Source organism: Bemisia tabaci, chromosome 3, assembly GCF_918797505.1.
Source record: "Bemisia tabaci chromosome 3, PGI_BMITA_v3".
Lineage (NCBI taxonomy): Eukaryota > Metazoa > Arthropoda > Insecta > Hemiptera > Aleyrodidae > Bemisia > Bemisia tabaci.
This window is the reverse complement of record NC_092795.1, coordinates 14,701,370-14,718,834: the sequence shown is the minus strand read 5'-3', so window position 1 is coordinate 14,718,834 and position 17,465 is coordinate 14,701,370. Positions and strand designations below refer to the sequence as shown.

Genomic DNA, 17,465 nt, shown 5'->3' with positions numbered 1-17,465 from the left:
GAGATCTTGCGCTAGACCTAAAAAAGTAGTTAAGTTATTTATTTTAATTGAATAGCAACTTGAATTGACAATAAATTTTGAAAGAAGATATAACATGCTCTGAAATTTTGGAAATTGGAATTGGAATTTTGAATTTATCATCATTTAATAACAATTTAAATTTATAATCTGGAAAAATTAAATTATTCCGGAAAATAATTTCGGACTTGTAAATGTGAAGTACCAGTATTGTGATGCCTTGCATTTCAAAAAAGAGGAGGTGAACGGCCATTTTAACAGATGCTGTCATAATGGTCTTCTCAGACTTGCCGAGCCTGGAATCGAAGACCAACTTCGCGACCTCTTCTCCAAACCTATTTTCATGACCAACATTTTGAGGTACAACAGTTGTATGGCTTTTGCATCTCTGTCTGCTTCCAAAGCTCATATAATTTTGAACCAAATCTTCTGCTATTGAATACGAAAAATCATGGAGAATTTAAGTTTTATGTTGACCAGCTTCTCGAAAGAAAAATAAAATTTCTAAGGAAGTCTGCAACGTCGCAAAAGAAGAAACATCGTCTCTCATTTTGCCCAAAAGTATGTACGTATAAAATTGAAGGCATTATGACTGGCCTCTCTCAGCTTATATTCGTATGTAACGATAAATAATGGGACGCGTTTGTCACGGCGCCTTGATACAACTATATAACCTCGACGGATGTCTGTATTGCGTTCAAAAAATTGAAGGCGTTTTGACCCCCTGCTCATACTACCTGTAGTTGATTCGATCGACAAACGCGTTGGTCGGCGGTAACGGGGACTTGATGCATTTTTTTAAACTCGATGGATGTCCGTATCGCACCGACTGTAGTGCGAAACCACGTATCTCCATTGCGGTGTTTCAAAATTTCCCGTTCTTAATTCGTCTCTTCCATGAGAAACAATCCAAATTTACGACTATAAATTTTGAACCAAATCTTCTGCAATCGCATACGAAAAATCATGGAGAATTTAAGTTTTATGTTGATCAGCTTCTCGAAAGAAAAATAAAATTTCTAAGGACGTCTGCAACGTCGCAAAAGGAGAAACGTCGTCTCTCATTTTGCCCAAAAATATGTATGTATAAAATTGAAGGCATAATAAGTGGCCTCTCTCAAATTATATTCGTATGTAGCGATAAACAATGGGACGCGTTTGTCACGGCGCCTTGATACAACTATACAACCTCGACGGATGTCCGTATTGCGTTCAAAAAATTGAAGGCGTTTTGACCTCCTACGCATACTACCTGTAGTTGATTCGATCGACAAACGCGTTGGTCGGCGGTGACGGGGACTTGATGCATTTTTTTAAACTTGATGGATGTCCGTATCGCACGACTGAAGTGCGAAACCACGTATCTCCGTTGCGGTGTTTCAAAATTTCCGTTCTTAAATCATCTCTTCCATGAGAAACAATCCAAATTTACGACTTTAAATTTTGAACCAAATTTTCTTTTATCGAATACGAAAAATTATGGAGAATTTAAGTTTTATGATGACCAGCTTCTCGATGGAAAAATAAAATTTCAATAATTTTTCCATCACAATACTGGCACTTCACATTTAAAAGTCCGAAATTATTTTCCGGATAATCATTTTCGATAATATTATCAGTGCTCTGCCGAAATGATTTGAGGTTATTTCCCTGTTCACCCCTACGTCGTACGTTATCTATCTCACTGAGATAGCCATCATGCCGCACTTTGCGTCGCGCGGATAAATTGCGAGAAACATTGCCACGCTTCGCCGGACGCCCACGTTTTCGACTCCGATCCATTCTCAATATTAAAACGAATACGCGCACTTTACTAAAAATTCGGGATTCTTCATACACGACAAATATTAACAAAATTCAAAAGACGACGCGCACTGTACGAAAAAATCGGAATTCTTCATAAACGACGAATATCCATGACGACGAACGCCTCGGGCAGCCGAGTCATCAGGTGACCGAGAACGAACAATTTACAATCCTCTAATTACATCAACTTTCAAGAATGAACGCAGAACATTCTTAACACATATGAAAATATAACGTGAAATTACAGATTTCGTGATTTCGGCAACACTGCTCCGGTTCGGAATCTCCAAAATTAGACAGAAAAAACAGCTGATCGAGACGCAATAAAAGAAGGGAAACCACGACGACCAGACGACGACGATCGATCGCGGAACACCGCTCTAACACACGAGTCACCCTATTTTAGCGTGTTTTCAACCCTTAGAATCAAAATTTCGAAAATCGGACGACGAATTGCACCCCTTCAGCACGAACCGCACATGCGTACAAAGTTTCAAGGAAATCTGCCTTCGGGAAGTCGCTGAAACATTGGGTACAAAATTGGGGCCTCTCCTTTATAGTTTTAGATGAGAGAGGTACATGTTTGCGAAAATATTGAAGAATTAAAGTCGTGATAATTTTTGAATAATTTAAAGAATTACACTCATCAACATTATTAAATATGTTGAAGAATGTGCATAATCATTATTTTTGAATATATTGAAGATTTTCAATAATCTTCAATTTTGAATATATTCAAAATTTAGAGTCTGCATAATTCTTAAATATATTGAAGAATATAAGTAATCATTTTCTTGAATATATTGAAGATTTTCAATTATGTTTTTTTTAAATATACTTAAAAATTAAATTATTCATCATTATTGAATTTATTGAAGGATTCCATTGAATTGGCAGGTGAAAAATTGTATATACATACTACTTTGTCCACAAGGTATTAGAATATATATTATAAAAATGAAGAATCTTAAAATGGACGTTTTTTCGTCCACAAGGTTTTAGAATATATATTATAAAAAAGAAGAATCTTAAAATGGACGTTTTAAATGTTTTTCCCAGAATATATTATTGCATTACTTAGTGAAAGAAATATGTACCTTTGTTCAGCTGCCTTCCTAACGGAAAAGGACAAAACGGCGGCTAATATTATTCGATCCTCTGGTGAAAACGTAGGATTTACCGCCTGCGACTTTAAAACTTGCCTTACATAGCACAAAATATCCGTCCAAGAATCAACAAATACTGAAAAACTTGCTAGTAAGCACTTCACATCACTAAACAGTTGCTTAGGGTCGTAGATTTCAGCTGCCACTATCAACTCTTTTAAGCAAATAATAATAGTTAAATCAGTCATATTGGTTCACCAGTAATCACTTTGGAAAAAAAAATTAAAAGTAGAAATGAAGCTATTTTTAAGACAATTTAACAATAAACTGCTTCATCAGAATAGGCAGGCTTCTTAGATAACGGAAGTAAAGTCTGCGGTAGGTACGTTTCAGGGGTGAAGTTTCCCATTCATTCATCCACCCCACTCATGGGGGTTGAAGGAGAAACGTATATCTTACCGGAAATACTGAAACAGTTTCATTTCGAGGCGATACATCTCTATATCGATTTTCGTTTTCCCATTCATTCATCCACCCCACTCAGGGGGGTTGAAGGAGAAACGGATGTCTTACAGGAAATGCTGAAACAGTTTCATTTCGAGGCGATACATCTCTATATCGATTTCCGTTTTAAATATGGCGCCACGAAATTAAGGCGGGAAAATTAACCCCCGTTGTGAAAAAAAAAACGGAAAATTCGATGGATCGTTTGACTCTGTTTTTCATATCATCTCATGAATATAATATGGAGAGTAATAGAATATGGATGAAACTTATTCATAATCTCCTATTTTAAATAAATGGATATGATGATAAATTCGGTTCGAAATGTTAATAAGCCCCTTGGAGAAAATAAGAGTTATACATAATAAGATAACCTCCCATCGATTTCATAATTAACCGGTATGAAGAAGGGCGGGAAACACCAATGATCCCTAACCTCTACAATTATCAGTTAACATCACGTTCGTCGTTATTATTTAGTAATAAGTCATTACTTTAAAATGGCATTAGGGAGAAAATAGGAAAATATAGATTGAAAAATGAAAATTACGACTCTACGGAAGCGTCATACTAAATTAGATATGGAACCCATTCGTTTCCTAGTAAGTGTAAACATAATGGTGTTTTCAAATTTCCCGCGAAAAGGAAAGTCATTAATCACCTGATGCGGAAGCTACATATATATCAATCATACAGCTGATCGATGAATTAATCCGTTGATCATCTTTAATATTTTGTTCATAACCCTAAAATTGTACTGAAGTCGGAAAGTGTTCCTTGAAATTTCGTTTTTTTTTTATGCAAAATTCTAGTTTTCTTATAGAAATCTGTTTCTTATATTAATTTATAGTTGATTCGTTAGAAATCTGTCTTCATCTTCTTTCGTGTATATTCTTCAACGGAAAAAGGTAAGAATTTAAAAAGGAAAAGTCCCACTACCCTTATTAATAGGCTATCACCACGTGGATATAACGTGGGTAATTACTATTACAATTGTGACTATTAACGATGAATACAATTATATGGATGGAGGATATTGGGGTTTCGTCAAAAATAAGAAGAATGGACCATTACGTTTAACACTCCATGTAAAGATGGGAGTTTAAGTAATTGGTTGATAGAGAAGGGGGTAACGGAAAATAGTTTTTTATAGGTATGTAACTTCCTATATGGAGTTAAAATTGATTCTTTCCTCACAGTGAAGCCATGTAGTCACTTACGATGTAGAGTGACTAATTTCTCTTTAAGAATGAAAAAGAACTAATGTGGCTTCCGAATTCGATGTGACTTTTTTGATGTATCACTTATTCGTGACTGACTCTCCTACGTTAAGAGGAAAGCAATATGTAAGGGATACAGTTAAAATTTGTATTTTAATTAAATTACAACGTCATGGACAAAATGAGGGAAAGTTGGACAATACAAAGATGGATTTCAAAGGAATTCGAGGGAAAACTGTGTTAACTGAAGAAGCATTTAAAGAGACGTTAGCAAAAGGGAAGTAAGACATGTTTGGGAATATATTACATATTAGTCTCTTAAGTAAGGGCCTCACTTAGATGTCTGGCGAGGTAATTTCAACGTTTTCATGAAGGAGACTAATGTATTTATGTGTCAGTTGAATTTTAGGTGGAGTCTTATCTGGACACCGCAGTTTAAACATGTCTTCATCAGTTGAATCGTCAAATGAGTTGATTCCTTTCTCACGAGTTTTTTCATTCCTTTCGTCTAGATAGTCTATAATCATAATCCCAATTCCAGAATAAATTAAATGATTATAATAACCAAGACTATTGATTCCATTAAAATATGAATTATTACAGTTTATCGTTTTAATTAAGAAAATTGAAGAGCATTGTTAAATATACCCAAAGAGGGTAGAGTTTGGATCTGCAACATTGTTGAAGAAGTTATGAAATGAACATTTTTGAATATATTGAAGAAAATAAGTGATGATTATTTAGAATATATTGAAGGATCAGGGTGATGGGAATTTTTGAATATGTTGAAGAATCAGGGTGATGGGAATTTATGAATATATTGATGAATCAGAGAGATGGGAATTTTTGAATATATTGAAGAATGAGAGTGATGGGAATTTTTGAATATACTTAAAATTTGGGTAATCATTATTTCTGAATATATTGAAGATTTTTTGTATCTTCATTTTTGATTATATTTAAAAATTAGGGTGTTGACGTTCTTGAATATATTGAAGATTCAGGGTAATGGGAATTTTTGAATATATTGAAGAATCAGGGTTAATGGGAATTTTTGAATATATTGAAGAATCAGGGTTAATGGGAATTTTTGAATATATTGAAGAATCAGGGTAATGGGAATTTTTGAATATATCGAAGATTTGGGGTAATCAACATTTTTCACTATACTTAAAATTTCGGTAATCATTATTTCTGAATATATTGAAGATTTTTTGGTCATCTTCATTCTTGATTATATTAAAAAATTAGAGTGTTGATGTTTCTTGAATATATTGAAGAATCAGGGTAATGAGAATTTTTGAATATATTGAAGAATCAGGGTGATGGGAATTTTTGAATATATTGAAGAATCAGGGTGATGGGAATTTTTGAATATATTTAAGATTTGGAGTAATGGACATTTTTTAATATATTGAAGAATTTAAGTTGTGAGATAATTTATAATATTAAAGAATTTATCTATTACACATGATTTAAATTTTACTTCTTCAACGAAAGAATAAACCCTTTTTAACAATATAAAACTAAAATTACTTCTTTTAAAATTCTTTCAGAAAATGGCGCCGGTGAAGAGGAAACGGAGACAGAATTCCGAGGGAAGCGATGAATCTGAAGACATGTGTAGGACAATGCAGAAACCGAAAAAAAAAGAAAGATGATATGGCTAGTAAGTGTTTGTGAAATACTGTTAAAAGACGAGATGATAATTTCATATATTTAGGAATTGGAATACTAAATGTTACGATATTCATGTATGTGTTTTTTTTTTTTTTTCCAGAAAATGACCATGATGACATGGAGATAATTATTATGAGAAGGACAACAATGTGGGAGGGCAAAAAAACCAGAGACGTCCTGGTGCCCCAGCTGAAACAGCCGAAAATCCACGTAGGGATAGATGATGATGAAATAATGATATACGCCTACGATTCGAAGCTTAGAAACGTTTCTTGCGGTAGAAATCTAAAACAAATGCTACCATCAGTGGTTTACGATGTGCTGTTACCGGAATTATCAAAAAACCAAGGAATGCTGTTTGATGGAAGTAGATATTTCATAAAAACTACAAATAGCCGAACTATGTTCCAACTGGTGAGTTTCAGTTTCAATCAATTTTAGTAGGATTATTAAACTCCATAACAAAAATTTTTAACGAAACACTTAAGATTAAAAAAATTAAGAAATAATTACTAATTCGTCATTTTATTAGTGAATAATAATTGGTTCTGTTGTTTTTTCAGGCAATAGAAAAGGTCATTGACCATCAACGGTTCGTGCTAAAGAAAAAAAATTTCAAAATAGCATTCTTGTCATCGGGTCGAACCAAATACTTAACAAGTATTTGGGAAGACTATCTGAAAAACAGAGAAAAGCTAACGGCTTACATTGTCACGGGATCTCATACAAACGCCTATATCGGAGACGGAGGACTTGAAAAAGTCAACGTTTTGGGAATAAAAAAAAAATACAAAGGTTCCATGAAGGGGGAGAGGTCAACTACGGATTGCTACGAGACAATCACCGAACTGGAACAAATTAGTGACACTCGAATTAAAACCCTCAAGACCCGATCCTTCCAAAGGAAACTTAGAAAAATTCAAAGGCTTAAGTATAAAATACCCACATCGATAACCCCGGAAATTACAGAATGGCAAAAATGCCGCCTTAAGGCGAGGCGAATCCCATCATCAGACGACGAAGGTAAGGATAGATGTTTTTTAATTTCACAAAACGCGTTAAAAAAAAAATTTACCATAGAATCAAAACAAAATCATCCAATAAAATTCTTTTCTTAAATATATTCAAAATGAAAAAAGTATTGTCCTTGCGAAGGCATTGATTACTGTAGTATTGAAGGTGTTAATATAGTAATTTTGATAGGGAGGGGAAAAAAAAAAACCTGAATAGAATGTGTTTTCTGTTTAGATGAAATGCCCAAGGAACCTACGAAGAGAACGGAAACGGAGACAGGTCGTACAACGGTGGAAGCAGAAAAAGCCGCAAACAAAGTGAGAACAGGAGAAAGAGAAAAACCCTCATCGGAGGAGAAGGGTAAGGATTACTGTATCCTTATTAGGAAAACAAATTAAACGACTTGTAAAGGATAGAAAAGTGTAACATAATAATATAAGGAATATGGGAGGGATATGGACGTAATGAAGGGGACAAAAACGTACATCGTGTAAAATGTTGTAAAAATGAGTAAAATGAAGATATTTGAGTAAGGGAAAAAAAAAAAAAAAAAAAAAAAAAAAAAAAAAAAAGTAAAACATATACATCGATCCTCGTGGAAATCCTCTTTTTTTTTTTTTTTTTTTTTTTTTTTTTTTTTTTAAAAAAAGTTTTGAAGAATCGAACATCTGTTATACATATTCATTATTTAAAAAATAATGGTGTTGATTCAAGGGCCTCCGAGGTGACAGTGTACAAAATAATCACGACTATACTCATATTCCAGGACCGGCACCGGCAGAGGATGGAGGAGAAGACGACCAAGAGATAAGGCTCCATGTAGAAAACAGCGAAGGGGAAGCGTCCATCAATGAACCAATGGAAGAAGGCAACTTCGTGATAGAAGATGAAGGACTACCCTCATTTCACGAACCAAATGAAGAAATCGGTAATCATCAACATACACAAATCATAAACATAGAATAGGAACAGCGAAATAATAGTAGACAAGAATTTTTTTTTTTCTTATCTGCCTCCCTTGCCGAAAAAAGAGAAAAAAAAGGGACGTTTCGCAGAAATATAAAACATTAAATGGTGGTGGTCTTTTGGCAGGGAGAAAAAAAAAAAAAACCTCCCTCTCCCTTTTTTTTTTTTTCTCTCCTGCCCCCAACACCTTCATGTAGTCAGTCTCTCTCCTCTCCTCTTTTTTTTCTTTTTACCTCATGCCCCCAACACCCTCATGTAGTCAGTATATTGAATTTATTCGAGGCGTGATGGGTCAAGAATATATTGGACCCCTCTTATGTTGAACATTTAGCGTATGTTGAACATTAGTCGTCACAGCCCAAATTCTTTTTTTTGTCACCCCATGCAGACGATTATTTTTTGTCCCAAAAAATTCCATTTTTTTTTTTCTCTTTCTTTCCAGTATCTCCTGCCGACTATACAGAAAATTCAGTCGCGAATCTTGACATGTTAATGGAGAAGGCGGAGTTACTCCGCGATTACGTCGTTTCTCGGGATGCTGACGAATTTGCTGACGGCCGAGTCGCTTATCGGGCTTTTTCTATGACCCTCCAAATAATCGATGTGATGTCGAAAATGTACTTGTTTTTCAGTCACCCCATTCCACGAGTACTCCTCGATCCCCGACCTTTAGTGGAGGCTCGCGATTTGTGTGATTGTCCAGGTAATAATTTTACTTCCTTTCAGTTTCTATTACTTCTCCTGATAACATTGTCTTTCTGTTAATCCACATTGTTTAATTCTGTTTCCTCTTCATTTTTTTCTTATTTTATGACTCCCTTTTTTTTTTTTTTTTTTTTTTTTTTTCAGGCCCATCGCCATACACCCACGCCTACATTTCAGAATTGCTTGATCTCGTATTACAACAGGCGCCGATCGAAAGGGAAAAGATTGTGCTGATACTGGATTCTAAGATCGCCCAATTGGAATTTGCCCCCTCTGATCTCATGGTATGGATATATGAAGTAGGATTCATTATTCATCTATCCGTTAGAATGAATTCATTTTACATATTTACGATGTTTTTCGTATTCTTTAATTGTCGGCGTATGCATTTGAAACTTAACGTCTTCCTTATTTAGATGTTACTTACGTTTCCTTTTTTTGAATATTTTGAATTTGTATATCACCCATACTTTGAATATACCGGAAAAAGAAAACTAATCGAGTTTTTTAAATATATTAAAAAATCCAAGTAATGGATGTTTTCCAATATATTGAAAATTGTAAGTATTCAAGATTCTGGAAAGCATTAAATAATTTTATATTGACCATTCTTCGATACATTTGTCGTTATATTTCCAATCTTTATTTCCCGTTTTCGAGAAATAGAGCCAATGACAATTATATTACTTGGAAATTAATAGTTTTGCCTAAATAACCTATTTTAAATTCTCTCTCAAGTATGTTTTCTATCAACGGTTGACAATTTTTTTTTTTTCAAACAGGTCGATCCAGTAACCGGTCTCCTACTGCCGGCCGGGATAACCACATCCCCTGAAAGGGGTCCCCCCATTTTTAATGATGACGAATCAACGTCTTCTCCTACTCCTGAAGAACACATATTATCTCCTGGGCCGTCGTATGTGGCAACTCCGAGCCTCCCTCGGAGGAAGAAAAAGGTCATAAAGAGCCTGTCTTTCTCTGAAGCCGACGACATTGTAAGTAATTAATCCCTGACTTGAATTACAGATATTTACTTTATGGCCCTCTACTTTTAGTGTCCCTCACGCCTCCGCGACGACGAAATACATGATTAATTTCCCTTATTTACTGTTACGTACCACCTTCTCTTCATAAAATCTTTTACGTCTCCGAATATTTTCCCTACCGAAAAATGGAAAATTGGAACGTCGAAGCGGCATATTTGTTTTTCCTACTACTTTATCCTTTATTTATTCCCGTATGATCATCTACATTATTAACTCTGTTTCATTATCTACATTTCCTACTTAACAAATTCAATTTTTTGTTTTAGGTCGATCCTAAATCCGGGAAAACCGGAAAGGAAGTAGTGGAGGAGTCGCTTTCCAAGCTGCGTCCGACGTCTGCTAGGAAGAAGAAAATTATGAAGTTAAGAAAGGAAGACCAATGCTTGACGGAGGAGATTCTGAACCAGCTTTTATCCGTAGTACAATCAGAAACACAAGAAGAGGAAGAAGAGGAAACATCATCCGAAGATTAAATCAAGAAAATTTATGATATTTTGTATTCGAATTTGGACTCATGTAATTCTCTTAAATAATCACATTTTCAATTTTTTTAAAACGAAACGTACAGAAACTCCATTCAAAAAGGAATGATATTATTTGAAGAATAAACAAGAAAATATACGATATTTTTTATTTGAATTTTGACTTATTTTATTCCCTGAAATAATTACTTTTTCCATTTTTTTAAAATGAAACGTAGACAAACTCCATTCAAAAAGGAGTTCCAAATCCGGAATCCCATTTACAAATATGTAATTCCGAAATGTCTAAAATACATTGAAAAACATATCGAATACTTTCCGACTTTCAAACTTACTTTTCCAAAAATTGAAGATACTCAACAAAAAGAGGCAAGAAACTTGCCAAATTTCGGGAGTTAAAAGGGCCATCGGCACGGGGTGCCTTTTGGGGCGGGGATGAATATCAAGTGACTTTTTTTCCTCTACGAAGACGTAAGAAAAACATACCGAATACTTTCCGACCTTTAAAATTTTTTTTCCAAGAATTAAAGATACCCAACAAAAAGTGGCAAGAAACTTGCCAAATTTCGGGAGTTAAAAGGGCCATCGGCACGGGGTGCCTTTTGGGGCGGGGATGAATATCAAGTGACTTTTTTTCCTCTACGAAGACGTAAGAAAAACATACCGAATACTTTCCGACCTTTAAAATTTTTTTTTCCAAGAATTAAAGATACTCAACAAAAAGTGGCAAGAAACTTGCCAAATTTCGGGAGTTAAAAGGGCCATCGGCACGGGGTGCCTTTTGGGGCGGGGATGAATATCAAGTGACTTTTTTTCCTCTACGAAGACGTAAGAAAAACATACCGAATACTTTCCGACCTTTAAAATTTTTTTTTCCAAGAATTAAAGATACTCAACAAAAAGTGGCAAGAAACTTGCCAAATTTCGGGAGTTGAAAGGGCCATCGGCACGGGGTGCCCTTATGGGCGGGGATGAATATCAAGTGATTTTTTTTCCTCTACCAAGACGTAAGAAAAACATACCGAATACTTTCCGACCTTTCAAATTTTTTTTTCCAAAAATTGAAGATACTCAACAAGAAGAGGCAAGAAACTTGCCAAATTTCGGGAGTTAAAAGGGCCATAGGCACGGGGTGCCTTTTGGGGTAGGGATGAATATCAAATGACGTTTTTCCACTACGAAGACGTAATTTAAAGAATATTGAATGTTTTCCATTTTTGAAACTTATATTTCAAAAACGGAAGATACTGAACAAATAGTGTCACGAAACTATTTCCAACAGTTTGTCACAGATCACCCTCTAGCCATGCAGGTACACCTACGAACCCCCGATGTGAAAAAATTCCACCCCCCCGAGGGGTTACACCTCCTGGCTGTACATGGACAAGCGGTTCCCTTGTTCATGAACACTCTCCAGGAAAACTATCCTTATGGGTGTGGAAAAAATTATTTAGGGGTTCGGTGGGTCAGCAACCCTTCTTAATTACTCTCTAAAGGAATCCTAGGGTCGTCAATAAAAAGTATGGTGGTGGGGAAAAATTTCCTTTTTCGAAAACCACGTTAAGATCCCCTTTCCTCCCAAGAATGTTAGGGTACTTCGGAAGGACCCATGAAAAGGGGAGTTCCCGGAAGACCCATTCCATTTTCTACCATTTGCTCGGAAATCACCCTCTATCCATTTACGTAGACCTACCAACCCCCGAAAAGAAAAATTCCACCCCTCAAGGGGTTGAACCGTCTCCTCGTACACGGACAAGGGTTTCCCTTGTTCAAGAACACCTTTCAGGAGAAACACCCTTAGGGGTGCATAAAAAATTATTGGGGGGTTCGGAGGGTCATCAACCCTTCTTAAGTACCTTCTGAAGTAATCCTAGGGCCTTGAATAAAAAGGATCCTGGTGGGAAAAAATTTTCGTTTTTCGAAAACCAAAATAAGATCGCCTTCCCCCACATGAATGTTAGGGTACTCTGGGAGGACCTGAGAAAAGCCGAGTTCCCGGAAGACCCGTGTCTTTTTCTAACAGTTTGTCGCAAATCACCCTCTAGGCGTGTAGGTACACCTACCAACCTCCGAAATGAAAATTTCCACCCCCCCGAGGAGTTTAACTTCCTCCTTGTACATGGACAAACCGTTCCCTTGTTAATTTACACTCTCCAGGAAGACTTTTCTTAGGGGTGTGGAAAAAGTTATTTAATGGTTCCACCGGTGCCTTTTGTTGTAGAGATGAATATCAAATGACGTTTTTTCTCTACGAAGACGTAATTTTAAGAATATTGAATATTTTCCATTTTTGAAACTTATGTTTCAAAAATGGAAGATACTGAACAAATCGTGTCACGAAACTGTTTCCAACACTTTGTCACAGATCACCTTCTAGGCATGTAGGTACACCTACCAACCCCCCGTGTGAAAAATTCCACCCCCCCCGAGGGGTTACACCGCCTCCCTGCACATGGACAACCGATTCCCTTGTTCATGAACACTCTCCAGGAAAATTATCCTTATGGGTGTGGAAAAAATTTTTTAGGGGTTCGGAGGGTCAGCAATCCTTCTTAATTACTCTCTAAGGGAATCCTAGGGTTGTCAATAAGAAGTATCACGGTGGGGAAAAATTTCCTTTTTCGAAAACGACGTTTAGATCGCCTTTCCTCCCATGAATGTTAGGGTACTTCGGAAGGACCCATGAAAAGAGGAGTTCCCGGAAGACCCATTCCATTTTCTACCATTTCCTGGGAAATCAACCTCTACCCATTTACGTAGACCTACCAACCCCCGAAAAGAAAAATTCCTCCCCTCAAGGGGTTGAACCTTCTCCTCGTACACCGACAAGGGTTTCCCTTGTTCAAGAAGACGTTTTAGGAGAAACCCCCCTAGGGGTGCATAAAAAATTATTGGGGGGTTCGGAGGGTCATCAACCCTTCTTAAGTACCTTCTGAAGTAATCCTAGGGCCTTGAATAAAAAGTATGCTGGTGGGGAAAAATTTCGGTTTTCGAAAACCAAAATAAGATCGCCTTCCCCCACATGAATGTTAGGGTGCTCTGGGAGGACCTGAGAAAAGCCGAGTTCCCGGAAGACCGGTGTCATTTTCTAACAGTTTGTCGCAAATCACCCTCTAGGCATGTAGGTACACCTACCAACCTCCGAAATGAAAATTTCCACCCCCCCGAGGAGTTTAACTTCCTCCTTGTACATGGACAAACCGTTCCCTTGTTAATTTACACTCTTCAGGAAAACTTTTCTTAGGGGTGTGGAAAAAGTTATTTAATGGTTCCACCGGGTCCCTTTTGTGGTAGGGATGAATATCAAATGACGTTTTTCCTCTACGAAGACGTAATTTAAAGAATATTGAATATTTTCCATTTTTGAAACTTATGTTTCAAAAATGGAAGATACTGAACAAATCGTGTCACGAAACTGTTTCCAACACTTTGTCAAAGATCACCCTCTAGGCATGTAGGTACACCTACCAACCCCCCGTGTGAAAAATTCCACCCCCCCCCCCCGAGGGGTTACACCGCCTCCCTGCACATGGACAACCGATTCCCTTGTTCATGAACACTCTCCAGGAAAACTATCCTTATGGGTGTGGAAAAAATTTTTTAGGGGTTCAGAGGGTCACCATTCCTTCTTAATTACTCTCTAAGGGAATCCTAGGGTTGTCAATAAGAAGTATCCTGGTGGGGAAAAATTTCCTTTTTCGAAAACGACGTTTAGATCGCCTTTCCTCCCATGAATGTTAGGGTACTTCGGAAGGACCCATGAAGAGGGGAGTTCCCGGAAGACCCATTCCATTTTCTACCATTTCCTCGGAAATCACCCTCTACCCATTTACGTAGACCTACCAACCCCCGAAAAGAAAAATTCCACCCCTCAAGGGGTTGAACTTTCTCCTCGTACACCGACAAGGGTTTCCCTTGTTCAAGAAGACGTTTTAGGAGAAACCCCCCTAGGGGTGCATAAAAAATTATTGGGGGGTTCGGAGGGTCATCAACCCTTCTTAAGTACCTTCTGAAGTAATCCTAGGGCCTTGAATAAAAAGTATGCTGGTGGGGAAAAATTTCGGTTTCACATCATTGGATCAACGATTTATTCACAAAGCAATTAATTCCATTTTCCCAGATTGATCCCCAAAGTGGGTTCCGTCTACCGCCAGGGCCTGCCACCTCACCGGAAAGGGGGTCCCCGTTGTTCAAGGATAGTCTTGAACATAATGAATCATCTCCCTCCGAAGATGAAATAGATTTTACGGTAGCCTACGTACCATCACCTCCTCCTGGACCATCGAAGAAACAAAAAATTGATGTTGCTGCCTGTTCTGATGCTGTCGATCTCGTAAGTGATTAATTAAGTCGAATTTATTAAGTATTCGATTAGTGTGTAACATCTATTGTCCTGTTTCAAGGAGAATAAATACGTTAATACTCATCTATATTATTCTCTTTTTAACATCATTGCCAGTATTGTATTTAATTTGAAAAATAGAGTACACGGATACATACTTGGTAAAAGAAAGAACCATGTTAAAAGTATGTTGTACATTCCAATTCGATCCCTGCTTTTCCCATATTGATAGGAAATTTCTTAACCGTACTTTTTGATTTACATTTTAAATGAAATAATCTCAATTTCCTTTCCAGAGTCAACCTGTTACGGGTAAAGTCCCAAAGAAAGTTGTAAGGGAGGCTCTCCGAAAGCTGCGGCCTACAAGTCTTCGAAAAAAGAAAATTATGGACCTGAGAGACAAAAACGAGACGGTCACGGAAGAAGATTTAAACATTTTTTTAAAAGATCAACCCCAGGAAGCCAGAGAAGAACCGTCGTCATCAGAATAATTTTCCAATGACTGCAGCCTTTAAAAAGCGTAACTTATTTACGCTGATTCTCACTCAATGGCATAAAGCAATAAAATTTTCATTTTTCGCCACGATTACCTTTATGTTTTCATTCATTTTTAACCAAGTTAATTCCATGTTGGCTAATTGAAAAGTCTATATAATTCTACTATTTTCCTACTTTTTTCCTAATGAAAAGTTTCATAGAAACGCAACGACTACGACAATTGCAATACAATTTTCTCTTTTTTTCTTTTGACATATTTCTTATGACATATTTATTTTATGAACTTACATTTCAAAGTTCAAGATAAATATTTTTTTGAAGACACATTTTAAACATGTATCATTTTTTTTAAAACTTAGACTTCTACCCTATACATGTCACATCTCATTGGAATATTTATTTGATTACCTTCTGCACACCCAAAATTTTAAAAAAGTATCGAGAATGTTTAATGTAGGAAGGCGATTCTCTTCAAATTAAACTTAAAAATATTAAAAGTTGAGAACGACTATTTTACAAAATTTAATATACTCAAGAAAAAGTGCCATGGAATCGGCCAATAAACTGCCGTTAAAGGGCCATCGGCTACCGGGTGCCTTTAGGGGCGGGGATGAATTAATCCCGCCACTTTCATCTAAATCAAGAAAGAATTCAACATATTCAATTGTTTCAGGTAAATATTCCCGACAAAAGAAAATGAAATTATTTAATTTTTTAAACTTTTATTTATACAGTTGGATATGTTCAATTAATAGTGACATAAGAAGATATTCAATTTCGTTGTTTTTTAGAATTTTAAAAATCCCTCTTTTCTCATTTTCGTTGATATTTTGTTTAGATTCCAATAGGGAAATTGGGAAAATATTCATTCGTGAATTATGTCAGGTGAAAAGTAGCCTTTGAAATTTAGATTCATCCAAAAAAAAAAGGAATGTAAGAAATGTCTAATTTGTTCTGTATGTTGTGCTGCGTATCCCCAACGCCTAATTATTTCTTCATAGAATAATCCTATCTAATTTTTATGGGAGCCCCCACTTAATGACGTCTTCATAATATATTCTTTTCACTGGAAACAATTCATTGCCCATCTCAACTTGAAGGGTTATTAACGTTACGTGAGGATTCTTTACCCTATCGTAGTAGGTTTGGATTTTAAGAGCCCATTGTAGTTATGGTTCAGCCGTCAAGTTTGCCTTTCGAGATGGATAGATAATATGGATTTTTGAGAGGGTTGGTGCTGCGACGGCGCGGGGCGCGAAGCCCCCTTCCCCAAGGGGGTCGACGCGCCCATACACCCTGGTGGCGCCCAGAGGAGGCTACACATATGGCAGATTCATTTTAATGAACCACCATTGAGCCAATGGAAAATTCAGACACTACTTTCCAGCTTGCCTAGTTGACGGAAGAAAAATCCTTATTTCATTGCTCAAATTGATGAAAAAAAAAAAGATTCACCGTCCAAGACCACCGCAGTCCCAATCCCCAACCTTCGAAAAAATTGTCTAAAGGTCCTATACATTAAAAAACAGAAAAAAACTTGAAAATTTAACAGAAACAGTGAGATGGGGTCATGTTGAAGGCCGCTTGAATCCGGCAGATGTCGCGTCACGAGGAATAATGCCTAGTGAATTGAAAGATCACCCTCTGTATTGGAATGGTCCACCTTGGTTAAAAGTAAAGGAAGAACTTTGGCCAGAGCAGTTACGAATAGTTCCATCCGATGGAAAATTACCAGAGTTAAAAAAGTTTAACACGGTATTAATAACAGCTCAAGAAGAAAAGATAGAAATTAAATTTCCACAATCTTCTTCATGGAATAAGGTAGTGAGAGCAATTGCTTATGTTTTACGTTTCTTAATACGTCATGACCGTGTCATTAAAAAAGGACCCATTACAGTGGAGGAATTTCTAGTCGCTGAAAATAAAACTCTATTCTTGATTCAGAAAGAGAGTTTTGGGGGAGACATCGACCGCCTAAAACGAGGTGAAAAATTAACAAATAAATCTAAACCACTCAAACGATTGGCACCATATATTGGCGTGGATGGTTTAATTCATGCTCAGGGTCGATTAACGCA

The 17,465-nt window shown here is 36.6% G+C and overlaps 2 protein-coding genes across 5 annotated transcripts in view; one reads left to right on the top strand and one right to left on the bottom strand.

Moving 5' to 3' along the window:
- LOC140224212 (uncharacterized) overlaps nt 1-17,465 on the bottom strand; it is an 87,187-nt gene that overhangs the window by 4,372 nt on the left and 65,350 nt on the right. For 2 of the 4 annotated variants that reach the window (XM_072297900.1, XM_072297903.1), the window contains exon 1: nt 2,922-3,182. The exons of the other annotated variants lie outside the window; for them this stretch is intronic. In XM_072297900.1, coding sequence (XP_072154001.1) covers nt 2,922-3,178 — 257 coding nt within the window. In that variant the 5' untranslated portion in view covers nt 3,179-3,182. Of the gene's footprint in view, nt 1-2,921; nt 3,183-17,465 lie in introns of those variants that run through there. 4 annotated transcript variants of the gene reach the window in all.
- LOC140224211 (uncharacterized) lies at nt 6,201-10,669 on the top strand. Its single transcript, XM_072297896.1, has 9 exons — nt 6,201-6,323; nt 6,435-6,748; nt 6,898-7,357; nt 7,583-7,708; nt 8,115-8,276; nt 8,757-9,017; nt 9,164-9,303; nt 9,802-10,014; nt 10,332-10,669. Exons 1-9 carry the CDS (start codon nt 6,260-6,262, stop codon nt 10,536-10,538), a joined length of 1,947 nt encoding a protein of 648 aa, XP_072153997.1. The 5' UTR covers nt 6,201-6,259; the 3' UTR covers nt 10,539-10,669.